Source organism: Sarcophilus harrisii, chromosome 3 (genome assembly GCF_902635505.1).
Source record: "Sarcophilus harrisii chromosome 3, mSarHar1.11, whole genome shotgun sequence".
Lineage (NCBI taxonomy): Eukaryota > Metazoa > Chordata > Mammalia > Dasyuromorphia > Dasyuridae > Sarcophilus > Sarcophilus harrisii.
The window spans coordinates 393,513,451-393,529,899 of NC_045428.1; the positions used below are offsets into that span (position 1 = coordinate 393,513,451).

The following is a 16,449-nucleotide window of genomic DNA, read 5'->3' on the forward strand; positions in this document are numbered from 1 at the left end:
GGGGGTTCTTGGAATATTTCAGAAGCAACTATATTATTTTATTCAAATTCATCACTTTATTTTCTTTCTTATGCACATATACATGATAAAATCTAGAATTTATTTACTTTCATATTGAGTGGCAGGTATAGGAAGGATTAGTGAAAGGTCTGAGCATGGTACATTATAAAACTTATTTCATTTTATGTTTAACAAGGGGGAATAAGATTTACTGAATGTCAAAGGGTACTAAGGGCAAAAAAGATTGGAAACCCATAGGCAATAGCTCATGCATGAATCTGACCTCACTTCCTTTTTCCTGATAGTAACTAAGACACTAACCTGGTGGGACTTGTCTTTCCAGCTTTGTGGAATCAAAAGATGTGGTAATGGTGGAGACTAGCATCCCAGAGGAACAAGCTGGCCCTGGAGAACCTGCAGCTCCTTTCTTTATTAGAAAACCAACAGTACAGAAATTAGTTGAAGGTGGGAGCATTGTTTTTGAGTGCGTGATTGGCGGCAACCCAAAACCCCATGTGTACTGGAAAAAAGCAGGTGTTCCTCTCACCACTGGATACAGGTACTTGGATGTCTAAATTATTGTTCTTGAGGTTGTTTTTATGATATGTAAATGATGCATGCAGGAAAAAAAATAGAATTTACTTATCCACTAGCAACCTGGGATTAGCTCTTGCTCATTCTGTTTTCTCTCCAGGTGACCTGTCATGTTTTATTTGTCCTGAAGTGTTTTTATACTTTTGCACAAAGCTGTGGAGGAAATTTTTTTTAAAAAATAGATCTCTTTTAAAAGAGATACAAGATTTTCTCCCATCTTTGGCTTAAGTCCATATACAAAACTTTATGAAATGAAGAAAAATGAACTATGCTTAGAATATGATATCATCAATTGGTAGCCTAGCTATGGAAACCTCATAATACTACATTGTTGATTATTTTTTGTTCCATTTTTAGGAAAGATATATAAAAGAATGTTCTTTTAAAATGGAAATTTCATCTCATTTGTTTTTTAGTAATATCTATTTGTTTTTCCTCCCTATTCAACTATGTTTAATTATAATCCACAATTATAAAATTTAAATATCTTTATTTTACACCTCTGCTATAGACACTTTATTCTCTCTTTTTTCAGTTTATGTGCCATCTTTATAAGAATAAGTACAATGCATTTGAGGTAGCTAGGTGATTCAGTGGATAGAACATTGGACCTGGAGTCAGGAAGACCTGACTACAAATATGGCCTTAGATACTTAATAACTTTGTGACCCCAGGTAATTCTCTGTCTGCCTCAGTTTCCTCATCTACAAAATGAGCTAGAGAAGAAAATAGCAAAACTCTCTAGTGTCTTTGCCAAGAAAACTCCAGATGGGGTCATGAAGAAATGACTGAGCAACAAGACAAATGCCCTTTCTTAAAGAATTATAATTATTATTTTCTTTCAAAATTCATCATTAAAGGTACAAAGTAAGTTACAACAAGCAAACTGGTGAATGCAAGCTGGTGATTTCCATGACTTTTGCTGATGATGCTGGTGAATACACTATTGTTATTCGTAATAAGCATGGGGAAACTTCTGCATCAGCCTCCTTACTAGAAGAAGGTAAATGTTCTTTTTTGTTGTTTCTGGGGCATGTGTGTAAGGCATACAAAGTAACATGTAGGTAAATATAAGTTGTGCTCACTTGTTGAAAGAATATTGGTTTGGGAATCAGGGAACCTTGTTGCTAACCCATGTTCTACTACTTATTAATAACATCAACAAATCTTCCTTAAAAGTTCCTACTATGCAGAAAACTCCTAAAATTAGAGGTGACATTTATAGGTTAAAGAAGATACAATCCCCACCCTCATGGAATTTACAATCTAGTAGTAGGATAAAAAACCCAAGTATATTCTAGTTAGCACATAGACTTGACTCCTGCTACTGACCAATAGGATATTGTGACAATCAAAAAAGTTAGAAATGCCATCATTTCCCTCAGTGAATGTATCCATCCAGAATATTGGCACATTAGTTAATGAGTACTAGAATTGCTTCTTGATAATTATAACTATTTAAAAATGAAATGGATAGCTCAAGTTAATTCTCTACCACAGCATTTTTCCAAGGAGGGGGATTGCATTGGTCCTATGATTGGACTTGAGCATTTCTAAAGTCCCTTCCAATCTTTAGATTCTATAGTATTTAATTAAAATGTAATTATGGAGTACATAAATATGGAAACAACCTGAGGGATAACTTCTATCTTTAGTCTAAGCACCCCTAATTAAGGAAAGACTTTCAAATGCCCTAGGAAAGGAATAGCCAAGTGAGTAAAAGATTCTTGGATTCCATGGAGGGATTATTCAACTGTTTGATCCTAAGTCCAAGTTTGGTAGGGTTATAACTAAAGCCAGAATCAGGATGCTGGAAAGAAAGAATGTGTAAATATAAAAAGCTGTTGGTCAGAAAGACTTAGTTATTTAAGAATAAGGTAGTCAGAGTGATAGGAAAACAGGAAATTTTGATCAGATAGGGATAACAGTGAGGAAAATGGAAAGTGTGCAGTATAAAGAAGCACATGGAAAGGAAAAAGTTAAGTAATAAAAATAGTAAAGAACAAAAAGGACTAGGATATTGAGAAATAAATGAGATAATTTATGTGACAACCCTTGAAACTCCACAGGAAGAAAAAAAATGTATTATTACTACTAGCACCATCCCTCTATAAGCTGAGGATATTAAAAGGATATTGGATAATAACATTCCTCTTCTGTAAAATTGCAAATAGTAATACTTCTTCAGGCTTAGAGCTCTCATTAGTAAGAAAGGATTTGATTTATTTCTATGATATCCAAATTATTGGCTAAATGAGGTCAATGGTTAGGGCACTGGAGTACTTTTGTCTATCCTGAATATCCATATATCAATTATAACTGTGCTAATAGGTGAACTCTCAAAACTCTGCAAACACACATCCTGTAAATATGTGTAAAATATTGGAGAAAGCTTAGGAAACCTGTTTTTAACCACCTACTTGTATATTTCACAGATAAAGACTCTAAAAGAAAGTTTTATTAAATAAAAAATTCTTACAAATTCTTAAAGAATGTTAAAGTAGACAACTTGCTCTTTCCCCCTTATCATCAGTTAAATATATCAAGGGTCATCCTAACACTATTTTACCATATTTTATACAGAGACTTGTTTTAGAAAAATTTAGTGTAAATGTATGTTTATATATCAATTTATATTTTAATTCCCGGTCGATCTTTTTCTAAAGCAAACCCTTTTTTTAATATCCCAAATATTCATCTATAAGTCATTTTTAACTTCACTTTCTCTCATCCTTAAATTCATCAAGTGACTAAGTCTTATCAATTCTCCTTTCTCATCTCGGGGATCCAACCTTTTCTCCATTTCCATGACCACTACCTTAATGTGAGCATATTCAAGTACTAAAAGAAGAAAGGATATTTTTTTAATAAAGCTTTTTTATTTTTTGAAACATATGCATAGATAATTCTTCAACATTAACACCGGCAAAATTTTGTATTCCAATTTCCCACCCTTCCCATATCCCCTTCGCTAGATGGCAAGTAGTCCAATATATGTTAAACATAGTAGAAATATACATTAAATCCAATATATGCATAATATTTATACAATTATCTTACTGGGCAAGAACAATCAAATCAAACCAAAAAATGAGAAAGAAAACAAAATGCAAGCAAACAACAAAAAGTGTGAACCACACTCAGTTTCCACAGTCCTTTCTCTGGGTGTAAATGGCTGTCATCATCACAAGACCATTGGACTGGTCTGAATCATCTCATTGTTGAAGAGAGCTATGCCCATCAGAACTGATTATTGTATAATCTTGCTGCTGCCATGTATAAGGTTCTCTTAATTCTGCTCACTTTATTTAGCATCAAGTTCATGTAAGTCTCTCTAGGTTGCTCTGAAATCATCCTGCTGTTCGTTTCTTTCTTTCTTTTTTTTTATAGCTTTTTATTTACAAGATATATGCATGGGTAATTTTTCAGCATTGACAATTGCAAAACTTTTTGTTCCCACCTTTCCCCTCCTTCCCCCCATCACCCTCCCCCAGATGGCAGGTTGACCAATACATGTTAAATATGTTAAAGTATAAGTTAAATACAATATATGTATACCCAACAGTTGTTTTGCTGTACAAAAACAATCGGACTTTGAAATAGTGTACAATTAACCTGTGAAGGAAATCAAAAATGCAGGTGGACATAAATAGAGGGATTGGGAATTCTATGTAGTGGTTCATAGTCATCTCCCAGAGTGAAGAAAGGATCTTAAGGTCAGGTCTGATACTTATGGTTGAGGAACCTAAAATCCATGAAGAGTTAAATGACTTATTCAAAGTCATAGCAGTAGCTACCAGAGGCAGGATTTGAACTCAAGTTTTCTCCTTTATATCATGATACTAAGTCAGGGTCTCATTATCTCTTTCCTAGATCATTGCAATAATCTCCTAATTAGTATCCTTGCTTCCAGTTCTCCCCTTTTCAGGCTATTTTCCAAGCTATGTTCCACACAGCTGACAAATAGATCTTTCTGAGTCATAGATCTGACCATGCTACTGCCAGGATCAAGGAGCTCCAGTGTGATTCTCTATAGCCTCTGGGCTAAAATACACATTTCTCTCTTTGGCATATAAAACCCAACACAATCTGTCTTCAGTCTATTTTTCCAGACACTTCATGTTTTTCCCTCCATGGACTTCATGTTCCTGTCAAATTGTCGTCCTTACTCTTTCCCATACCTGATATTCCATGTACAGCAAGGAGGCACATTGGATAGGATAATGGTCCTGAAGTCATCCCTTAGATACTTAGTAGTTGTGTAATTCTGGAAAAATCACCTAACTTCTGGCTGTCTTAGTTGTAATTTTTTAATGGGAATAATAATAGCACTTACTTCCCATGATTGGAGATAATATTTGTAAAATGCTTAGCATGGTGCTTGGTACATAGTAGGTACTTAATAAATGTTCTTTTTCTTCCTCACTTCTTTGTTACATTTTCTCCTTCCTTTCCTCTGTCTTTCCCTCAATCCCTCCTTCCTTCCCTTCCTCTCCTTTCCTTTTTTCTTTTTTCTTTTTCTCTTCTTTTTCCTTTCTTCCTTCCCTCTTTTTTCCTCCTTTTCCTCTTTCCTTTCATTTTTCCTCCCTCTCTATCTTTTTGCTTCCTTGCTTCCTCCCTCCCTGTCTTTTCTTCTTTCCTTCCTTTTTCCCTTCCTCCCTCCTTTTCTTCCTTCTTTTCCTTTCCCTCCATTTTTCCTCCATCTCTTCCTTCTTTTCTTCCTTTCCTTCTCTCTTCTTCCTCTCATTCCTTCATTGTTTCCTCTCTTTGTCTTTCTCCCTTCTTTCCTTTTTTTCTCCTCTTTTCCTCCCTTCCCTCTACTTTCCTTTCTCCTTCTTTTCCTTCCTCTTTTTCCTTTTCCTTCATTCTTCCTTGCTCTCTATTTTTCTTTCTTCCTCCCCTCTCCCTTCTTCTCTTTCTTTCCTTGCTTCTTCTGTCCCTGTCTTCCTCCTTTTCTTCCTTTCTTCCTTTTTTTTCCTTTCAACCGCTGTGCCTTTGAGTAGGATGTCACATGTGCCTGAAATACCCTTCCTCCTCAACCCTACCTCTATTCAAGACTCAACTCAGGTGCTACCTACTTTATGAGGCCTTTCCTGCTATCTCTAGCTAGTACTCTATCCCAAACACTTAAGTTAGTTCATACTTTTTATTTGCTTCTTTCATGTTGTATTTTCATAATGTATGTAAGCTTTTTGACAATAGGGACTGTTTCATTTTTGTTTCTAGTGCCCAGTCCAGTGCCTTGCATTGTATTTAAGAAATACTTGTTGAAGATAGATACAGATATTGTATTTAACATATATTTAACATGTTTAACATGTATGGGACTACCTGCCATCTAGGGGAGGGGATAGAGGGAAGGAGGGGAAAAGTTGAAACAAAAGATTTTGCAAGGGTCAATGGTGAAAAATTACCCATGCATATGTTTTGTATATAAAAAGTTATAATAAAAAAAATCCAAAAAATAAAATAATAAAAGCTAAAAAAAAAAAATACTTGTTGAATTGAATTGAGTCTAACCTTCTAAGAAATATGGATTTTAATATAATGAACTTAGGTATATGAGAAGTTATCTATACTGACCATTCTTTTCCTTGATTAGTCATAGTAATTGTCTAATAAAGAAGTAATTAACTCAGATTGTTATCTCCTAGCTGATTATGAGCTATTGATGAAGTCACAGCACGAAATGCTTTACCAAACTCAAATGACTGCATTTGTTCAAGAACCCAAAGTTGGGGAGATGGCACCTGGGTTCCCCTACCCTGAATATGAAAAAGAATATGAAAAAGAACAAGCCTTGATTAGGAAGAAAATGGCTAAGGATACTGTTCTAGTCAGATCTTTTGTAGAGGACCAGGTAAGGAGAATAATATTCATCTCTACTTCATATTTTGTTCCTATTATTTCTGTTCTGCTTGTGATAATTTTTTATCTTAAATGGGGATGAGAATGGAAGGGGAGTTTAGGATACTGATGGTGAAATAAGACATTTCCAGATAAATTTGCAACAGAATTCCTTTATTTTATGACATTTCTCATGGACAGATCATCCCCATTTGTTAAAGAACAAAGCAATGAAATTAAACCTTCATTGCTAATCTTTTCTAAATGAAGCAGAATAGATACTCCTACTTAAAGGGAAACATGAAAAAAATCATCATTCTTGGAAGCCTTTGATTATAGAATATAAAAATTATGCATTGGAAATCTTTCTTTAAAAATGCAACTGTTGCTTCTTTCTGCATAGGAATTCCATATTTCTTCCTTTGAAGAGAGACTTATTAAGGAAATTGAATATAGAATTATAAAGACAACATTAGAAGAACTTCTTGAAGAAGATGGTGAAGAAAAGATGTCAGTTGACATTGCTGAATCTGAAACTATTGAAGCAGGATTTGACTTAAGGATAAAGAATTACAGAGTAGTTGAGGGAATGAGTGCTACTTTCCATTGCAAGATGTCTGGATATCCATTACCCAAGGTAACATGAAAAAAGAGCCCACCATATGTGTCTGTATCATAAAGATTCAGTACAAGTTGGTTGTGATACAATCATTTTCAATGGATTCTCTCCATGAATATTTTTCTTTACAGATTGCATGGTACAAAGATGGCAAGCGCATCAAACATGGTGAACGATACCAAATGGACTTTCTTCAAGATGGCAGGGCTAGTCTACGCTTACCTGTTGTTCTTCCAGAAGATGAAGGAATCTATACAGCATTTGCTAGCAATATCAAAGGGAATGCAATTTGCTCAGGCAAACTTTATGTGGAACCTTCTGCACCATTTGGCGCTCCATCTTATATGCCAACACCAGATGCCATGAGCAGAATTCGGTAAAGTTTAGGATTATTACATGTTTATCTGATCCAGTGATTGGATCTTAAGATACTTTTCAACAGTCTCACTAATGAATCATAACTAAATGAAATGAAAATAAGATAAAGTTGGCAAAGCTCATTGCTCTAGATATAGATATTAACAAAAGCATAAATAAAAACCAGGAATTTTTACTTCCATGTCCCATGTTATAATCATCACTCTTCTTTTTCCACTAACTTGGAAAATTGTCCATGGAAGGTACATTTTATATAGCTGATTATATCCTGTAGCAGGTATAGTGCTGGACTTAAAGTAAAGAAGATCTGACTTCAAATCCTACCTCAATTACTTGTTAACTAGGTGACTAGTTGAGTGTAACACACTCAACTCTTCCTAATCTTAGGTTCTTCATCTGTAAAATGTGGGTAATAATAGCACCTACTTCACAGAGATGTCTTATATGTCTTATATTGTCTTCAATTTGTTCAAATTTAACAAGAATTTTTGCCCTTTTGATAACTGAAATACAGACCTAACAAATGAAGGAAGAAAAAAATACATTGGATTGTTTTCTTTTATGCCTTTTAAAGTGATTTGTTGTCTTCTATTTTCCAGATCGGTCTCTCCTCGTTCCTTAAGCCGTTCTCCTGCACGTATGTCTCCTGCTTATATGTCTCCTGCCCGTATGTCTCCTGTCCGAATGTCTCCTGCCCGAATGAGTCCAGCCCGCATGTCACCTGCACGTATTTCTCCAGGACGTCGTCTGGATGAAACAGATGAGTCACAACTGGAAAGACTCTATAAACCTGTCTTCGTATTAAAACCCACTTCATTCAAATGTTTAGAAGGACAGACTGCCAGATTTGACTTAAAAGTTGTTGGCAGACCTATGCCAGAAACATTCTGGTTTCATAATGGTATGTTATCATGCATTTCACTCAATGAATAACAACCTCAAAAATAAATGTATGGGATGATCTGACAATTGAATCATCCTTGAACATACATTTTCCTTCCATTTTTATAGGCCAACAGATTGTCAATGACTATACCCATAAAGTAGTAATTAAAGAAGACGGTACACAGTCACTGATCATTGTTCCTGCAACACCTGAGGATTCAGGAGAGTGGACAGTGGTTGCACAAAACCGAGCAGGGAAATCATCCATCTCAATGACTTTAACTGTTGAAGGTATTGTTTGTGAAGTCACATGATCAGGGTGGGAGAGGGATTAAAAAGAGTATTTCAATGTCACTCACTCTGTGATGATCTTATTATTCTAGCTGTGGAACACCTAGTGAAACCGATGTTTGTGGAAAAACTGAAAAACGTCAATGTAAAGGAAGGTTCTAGACTTGAGATGAGGGTCAGGGCTACTGGCAATCCAAATCCTGATATTGTTTGGTTGAAAAACAGTGACATTATTGTACCCCATAAATATCCAAAGATCAAGTAAGTTTGTGGGAGATTATTTTTAGAGCCATTATACAATTTCAATAACCATTCCATTTATACTAACATATTTTTACATGTATTATAGAATCGAAGGAGTCAAGGGAGAAGCTTCCCTAAAAATTGATTCTACTGTCAGCCATGATTCTGCATGGTATACTGCTACAGCTATTAACAAAGCTGGTCGAGACACCACAAGATGTAAAGTCAATGTTGAAGTTGACTTTGCAGAACCTGAACCAGAAAGAAAACTAATTATTCCACGTGGAACATACCGAGCTAAGGAGATTGCAGCACCAGAACTGGAGCCACTCCATTTACGATATGGTCAAGAGCAATGGGAAGAGGGAGACCTCTATGACAAGGAGAAACAACAGAAACCATTCTTTAAGAAAAAACTTACCTCTTTAAGGCTCAAGCGCTTTGGACCTGCTCACTTTGAATGCAGACTCACACCAATTGGTGATCCAACCATGGTGGTTGAATGGCTCCATGATGGCAAGCCACTGGAAGCAGCCAACAGACTTCGCATGATCAATGAATTTGGATATTGCAGTCTTGACTATGGAGTTGCCTACTCCAGGGATAGTGGTGTTATCACTTGCAGAGCCAGTAATAAATATGGAACTGACCACACCTCAGCCACCCTTATTGTTAAAGATGAGAAAAGTCTTGTTGAAGAATCTCAGTTACCGGAAGGGAGGAAGGGATTGCAAAGAATTGAGGAACTAGAGAGGATGGCCCATGAAGGTGCACTTACTGGAGTAACAACAGACCAAAAAGAGAAGCAAAAACCTGACATTGTTTTGTTTCCAGAGCCAGTCCGAGTACTTGAAGGAGAAACTGCTCGGTTCCGCTGCCGTGTTACAGGCTACCCACAACCCAAGGTGAACTGGTACCTCAATGGACAACTCATTCGCAAAAGCAAAAGGTTTAGAGTGCGTTATGATGGCATTTATTATCTTGACATAGTAGATTGCAAGTCCTATGACACAGGCGAAGTCAAAGTCACTGCCGAAAACCCTGAAGGAGTGACTGAACATAAAGTAAAACTGGAGATTGAACAGAGGGAAGATTTTCGGTCTGTCCTTCGTCGAGCCCCTGAACACAAGCCTGAAATTCAGTATCATGAACCTGGAAAACTTCAGTTTGAGGTTCAGAAGGTAGATAAACCTGTGGACACCAAAGAAACCAAAGAAGTAGTAAAACTGAAAAGAGCTGAACGAATCACCCATGAGAAGGTGTCCGAAGAGTCAGAAGAGTTACGCAGTAAATTCAAACGCAGAACAGAGGAAGGATACTATGAGGCCATTACAGCAGTAGAACTCAAATCTAGGAAGAAAGATGAGTCCTATGAAGAGCTGCTAAAGAAGACAAAGGATGAACTTCTCCACTGGACGAAAGAGTTAACTGAGGAAGAGAAGAAAGCCCTCATGGAGGAAGGCAAAATCACAATCCCAACCTTTAAACCAGATAGAATTGAACTTAGTCCAAGTATGGAGGCTCCCAAAATCTTAGAACGAATTCAAAGCCAAACAGTAGGTCAAGGAACCGATGCCCATTTTCGGGTTAGAGTAGTGGGGAAACCAGACCCTGAATGTGAATGGTATAAAAATGGAGTCAAGATTGAGCGATCTGACCGGATCTACTGGTATTGGCCAGAAGATAATGTTTGTGAATTGGTTATAAGAGATGTGACAGCTGAAGACTCAGCCAGCATCATGGTGAAAGCCATCAACATAGCTGGGGAGACCTCAAGTCATGCTTTCTTGCTTGTCCAAGGTAACTCAGAGTTATTTTCTGTTGTGACTCTACCACATATGGATCAGTACTTTTCTTTCCTTTTTACCTAAATTATACATTTTATGTAACTTTTCCAATTTTTTTTTTTTTAGCCAAACAGTTGGTCACTTTCACACAGGAACTGCAAGATGTTGTTGCTAAGGAAAAAGACACCATGGCAACCTTTGAATGTGAAACTTCAGAGCCATTTGTCAAAGTGAAATGGTTTAAGGATGGTGTGGAGATTCATTCTGGAGATAAATATAGAATGCACTCTGACAGAAAGGTCCATTTTCTTTCTGTACTGACAATTGACGGGTCTGATGCTGAGGACTACAGCTGTGTACTTGCAGAAGATGAAAACATAAAAACAACAGCTAAACTCCTTGTTGAAGGTAGAAAAGAAAGGATTTGTTTTCTTTCCTAACTCTTTTAATGTAACTCTTGCAGATTTTCTTTTTTTTAAAGGCACTCATTTGTGAATTGTGTATAATAAGCCGAAAGCTCAAATCTCCAGACTATATTTGTATTTCTAAATATATCTGAAAGTACTTCATAAGCAGCCTAAAAAAGGAACAAAAGTAAACTCTGTTCAACTTCATGATTTCAAAATCAATTTGATGATTTGGTGATTTTTTTTCTCAAAATTTTAATTTTTCAATAAGTTCAACAGAATAGTTAAACTGGAAGAACTCCCAAGATCACTTTGTTACTCATTTTATTGATAGTGAAACTAAAGAGCAAAGGAATTAGATAATTCCTAGAAGGTTCCCCAGCTAGTCATTTACAGATTCAGGAGTAAAAGCTAGTTCTCTCTACCAGTGTAGTACTTTTTCTCCTAAAACACATTGACTCCCTGTTTGCCCAGCAACATTCTAGTCTAAAATCACTTATTTTTCTTTTATTCCAGGTGCAGTTGTTGAGTTTGTAAAAGAACTTCAGGATATCGAAGTGCCAGAGTCTTTTTCAGGGGAGCTAGAATGCATCATTTCCCCTGAAAATGTGGATGGCAAATGGTATCATGGTGATGTAGAACTCAAATCCAATGGAAAATATACTATTACATCTCGCCGTGGTCGTCAGAATCTCACTGTCAAGGATGTAACTAAGGAAGACCAGGGTGAATATAGCTTTGTTGTAGATGGGAAAAAGACCAGCTGCCATCTAAAAATGAAACGTAAGCCTTCCCATATCAATTCCAAACTGATGCAATGGCATTTATTTTGAATCAGTGATATAATTGTAATTTTCTTTTTTGTCTTTGATATAATCCACAGCCCGCCCAATAGCTATCCTCCAAGGACTCAGTGATCAAAAAGTCTGTGAAGGTGACATTGTTCAGCTTGAAGTTAAGGTTTCTTTGGAAAATGTGGAAGGTGTTTGGATGAAAGATGGCCAGGAAGTGGAACCCAATGATCGGATCCACATTGTGATAGATAAGCAATCACACATGTTACTCATTGAGGACATGGCCAAAGAAGATGCTGGACATTATTCCTTCACCATTCCTGCACTAGGACTTTCAACCAGTGGACGAGTCTCTGTTTATAGTAAGCATACTCACCATTTTTATTTCCTATGAACACATGCTTTGAGGATCTCTGGAAAAATTTTTTAATCCTTTCATGCTATTCATTTACTTTTGTCATGGTTTTATAGGTGTGGATGTAATAACGCCTCTAAAAGATGTCAATGTTATTGAGGGCACAAAGGCTGTCCTGGAATGCAAAGTCTCTGTTCCTGATGTATCTTCTGTTAAATGGTATCTAAATGATGAACAAATCAAACCTGATGATCGTGTCCAAGCAGTCATTAAAGGAACTAAACAACGGCTAGTGCTTAATCGAACTCATGCTTCAGATGAAGGACCTTACAAGTTGATGGTTGGCAGAGTTGAAACTAGTTGCAATCTCACTGTAGAAAGTAAGAGCTCTTTCATTCATCCAAAGTAAATTAAAATCTACTTTCCTAATTCAGTAATATCTAAGCAAATTATACTTTTCATCTCCAGAAATCAAAATCATCAAAGGTCTCCAAGACCTGACCTGCACAGAGACCCAAAATGTTGTCTTTGAGGTGGAGCTTTCTCACGCTGGAATTGATGTCTTATGGAATTTTAAGGATAAAGAGATCAAACCTAGTTCTAAATACAAAATTGAAGCTCATGGAAAAATATATAAATTGACAGTCTTAAATATGATGAAAGATGATGAAGGACAATATACATTTTATGCAGGAGAAAATATGACATCTGGAAAACTTACAGTAGCAGGTTAGCAAATTAACAAACTTTTGTGGGGGCAGAGGATTTAACTTTAACATAAGAAAAATAATCTTATAGTTTAACTTCCTAGTAGAGTATCATTTGTATGATTAAATTTGTATGATTAAAGCAAACAATTTGTCTGTTAATTTTTTTATTATATACTGAGGAAATAAGGGATGATAAACTCAAATGGATCATTCATTCCTTAAAATTTCTTAGCTTTATTTTTTTTGAGCCAAGTCTTACCTCCCTCTGCATCTTTGCAGAGGTAGGGAATTATGGGTGTAAACCACTGCATATATCTTACATTTTGATACATCAGATTTTTTGCTGAACTCTTTTCCCTCTTATTCTTTGTTAAAAGATGATTCCCAGACTGTTATAATGGATCATTGGGAAATGTGGATGATATGAAAACAAAAGATAATAATAAAAATTTATTTTAACATGCTTTAAGATATTAAAATATTTTTCATACTATTCCATCTTTCATATTGGTCCATCTTCCCAAAATATCCTTTCCTCATCCCTTTCCCCAAGTTGCAATTTTGATCTTTCAACCATCATTCAAGACCCAGCTCCAAAATCATCTCCCCAATTAAGCTTTCTCTAATACCCTTACCTAGTAATCATTTCTTTCCTCTTACATTATTTGTAATTTTGTAACTTTTATTTGATACTTATCTAGTTAAGTTGATATTAAATTTTATGTACATGTCTTTTCTCCTTGTGAGACTACAGATCGACAGAAGGCACAGATATTCTGTTCACTGTTTAATCTTACCAGTGCCTATTAGGTTGTGTAGTATATCCTCCACATATATATAAAATTAATTGAATAGATAAAAATGTAATTTCACTAATATAAGTTACATTTTATTAAATTCAAATTCATTGATTAAAAGTAAAAATAAAAATTATTAATTTATTAATTTAATAAAAATTTCAAAATAAGAGAGATTTATAGTTGTTCTTATATCATTCCATAGGAGGCGCTATTTCCAAGCCACTCACTGATCAAACAGTAGCTGAATCCCAGGAAGCTGTGTTTGAATGTGAAGTTGCCAACCCAGATTCAGAAGGGGAATGGCTCAAAGATGGCAAACCATTAACAATGAGTAACAATATCAAAAGTGAAGCTGAGCATCATAAAAGGAGGCTTATTATTGTGGCTACAAAATTAGATGATGTTGCAGAATATACTTATAAAGTGGCCACTTCTAAGACATCTGCCAAACTCAAAGTTGAAGGTCAGTGATTTTGTCATTTTGATTCTTGCCTTTAAAAGCATTGCTTTTCTAATCCATGTTTTTCCTTATACACTGAGTTGGGAACAATTTTCCCACTTGGACTTTCCACAAAGCTTTGTTTTATATATACTTATTATTTAATAACATGCATTATGTTAGTGCTTTCCTCACTGGTAAACTCTATAATAGGAGGTACTATGTCTTATCCAAAATTTGTGTCAACTCCCTCTGCACAGTTCCAATCATAGTGCTCTGAAAACAGTATTTAATAAATATTTGAATGAATATTAGTTTAATATTTAATTACATTCTTTTGAGGGGGCAGGTCTGCTTTACATATAATTATTTACCTGATATAGCAAAATCGTTGCAGAGGTTTTCCCCTCTGTCTTGTACACCTGTGCAATAGTTTAAGTGCCATATGGGAGACATTGAAGCAGGAAGATGAAGTATCACATATGTGATATGATGACATCCTGGCGTTCTACTTACTAGTTCTTTTTGTATTAATTAAATCAGTGTGATTTCATAAATCCTTCTCTTATTTTTGCCAATCAGTTTTTGACACTGGTAGAGAGATAACAAAGTTTAATTTTTATAAACATTATAAAATATTACGTACTTATTGTCTTCAAGGCTTTATATGGTCAAAGGAACTCAAAAATTCCATATATAACGTCTAGGGGCCTTTTGAAAGATAGATATTGCATAATCTCAAAATGTTTGAATCACTGTTTTTTTTTATCAATATGGTCCCATAATAGAACAGATTGCCTAACATTTTAGTTCAAGCCTTTTGCACAAGGAGGTACATAACTTTCATTTTCCAAACCAATCATGCTTTTGTCTTTCAGCTGTCAAAATAAAGAAGACACTAAAGAACTTAACTGTGACGGAAACACAAGATGCTGTTTTTACCGTTGAACTGACCCATCCTGATGTGAAAGGAGTTCAATGGATTAAAAATGGTGTTGTGCTGCAGTCAAATGACAAATACGAAATCTCAGTGAAAGGAAACATTTATACACTAAAAATTAAAAACTGTGCTATTGTCGATGAGTCTGTTTATGGGTTTAAACTTGGGAGGCTGGGAGCCAGTGCCAGACTTCATGTGGAAAGTAAGTCAGCATGGAAACACTTTACAAACTGATTCATGGATTGTATCTCATTAAGCCAAGTCCACCACTGAATTGTTTTGAACTTTGTTTCTTAGCTGTCAAGATCATCAAAAAACCAAAGGATGTGACCGCTTTGGAAAATGCCACTGTTGCTTTTGAAGTGAGTGTTTCCCACGACACTGTTCCTGTCAAATGGTTCCATAAGAATGTGGAGATTAAACCAAGTGACAAACATAGGCTTGTTTCTGAGCGAAAGGTTCACAAATTGATGCTGCAGAATATTGCCCCCTCTGATGCTGGAGAATATACAGCTGTGGTTGGACAACTTGAGTGCAAAGCTAAACTCTTTGTGGAGAGTAAGTGTTTTGTTCCTTTCACTTTTCTCTGGTAAACCCTTTACTTTACTTTGTTTTGATCCAGTTTTTCTTTTCAATAACTATGTCATTCTCTGCTTTTTCATAGCTTTACACATTACAAAGACCATGAAAAACATCCAGGTGCCTGAAACCAAAACAGCCTCTTTTGAGTGTGAGGTATCTCATTTCAACGTCCCTTCTATGTGGCTGAAGAATGGTGTGGAGATTGAAATGAGTGAGAAGTTTAAGATAGTTGTGCAAGGAAAGCTTCACCAGCTGATCATCATGAACACAAGCACTGAGGATTCTGCTGAATATACTTTTGTCTGTGGAAATGATCAAGTCAGTGCCACTCTGAAAGTGACACGTAAGTCAAGAGAATAGTTAATGGAGATAAAAAAGGTCAAGTGTTCAGTGTTCCCTAACTTTTCTTGACACTTGTCCTCTATAGTTGCTTGGGAATTTAATGAGCAAGGGTATATTTGGCTCACCATTTTCTGAAGTTCCATTACTTTCACATAGCTCAAATTTCCAGGAAAGAAAAACACCAAGGCCCCACCTCAAAGGCTTTCAATTCAACTTACCAAGCATTTATGATGAACCCTAAACCAATTATAAATTTTCTTGTTTTATAGCTCCATTTGAAAATATGATGAGGCTTATGGACCCCTTTTTAGAAAAATATTTTAAATGTATAAAATAAAATTCATAGGATTACAAGTAAACACTTATCAAAATATTTTTAAAAATCAAGTTTACAGACCCCAGGTTAAACAAGAACATTGTTCTATAATAGACTTTG

The 16,449-nt window shown here is 35.7% G+C and overlaps 1 protein-coding gene across 4 annotated transcripts in view; it reads left to right on the forward strand.

The window, feature by feature from the left end:
• The window catches only part of TTN (titin), a 324,196-nt gene that overhangs the window by 38,799 nt on the left and 268,948 nt on the right, over positions 1-16,449 (forward strand). For all 4 annotated transcript variants that reach the window (XM_031960390.1, XM_031960391.1, XM_031960392.1 and 1 more), the window contains exons 21-38: positions 344-559; positions 1,455-1,597; positions 6,249-6,454; positions 6,845-7,078; positions 7,192-7,436; positions 8,038-8,339; positions 8,450-8,614; positions 8,707-8,875; positions 8,964-10,657; positions 10,771-11,052; positions 11,568-11,834; positions 11,935-12,207; positions 12,317-12,580; positions 12,669-12,929; positions 13,913-14,173; positions 15,028-15,291; positions 15,387-15,647; positions 15,754-16,014. In XM_031960390.1, coding sequence (XP_031816250.1) covers positions 344-559; positions 1,455-1,597; positions 6,249-6,454; positions 6,845-7,078; positions 7,192-7,436; positions 8,038-8,339; positions 8,450-8,614; positions 8,707-8,875; positions 8,964-10,657; positions 10,771-11,052; positions 11,568-11,834; positions 11,935-12,207; positions 12,317-12,580; positions 12,669-12,929; positions 13,913-14,173; positions 15,028-15,291; positions 15,387-15,647; positions 15,754-16,014 — 5,768 coding nt within the window. The remainder of the gene's footprint in view (positions 1-343; positions 560-1,454; positions 1,598-6,248; positions 6,455-6,844; positions 7,079-7,191; positions 7,437-8,037; positions 8,340-8,449; positions 8,615-8,706; positions 8,876-8,963; positions 10,658-10,770; positions 11,053-11,567; positions 11,835-11,934; positions 12,208-12,316; positions 12,581-12,668; positions 12,930-13,912; positions 14,174-15,027; positions 15,292-15,386; positions 15,648-15,753; positions 16,015-16,449) is intronic.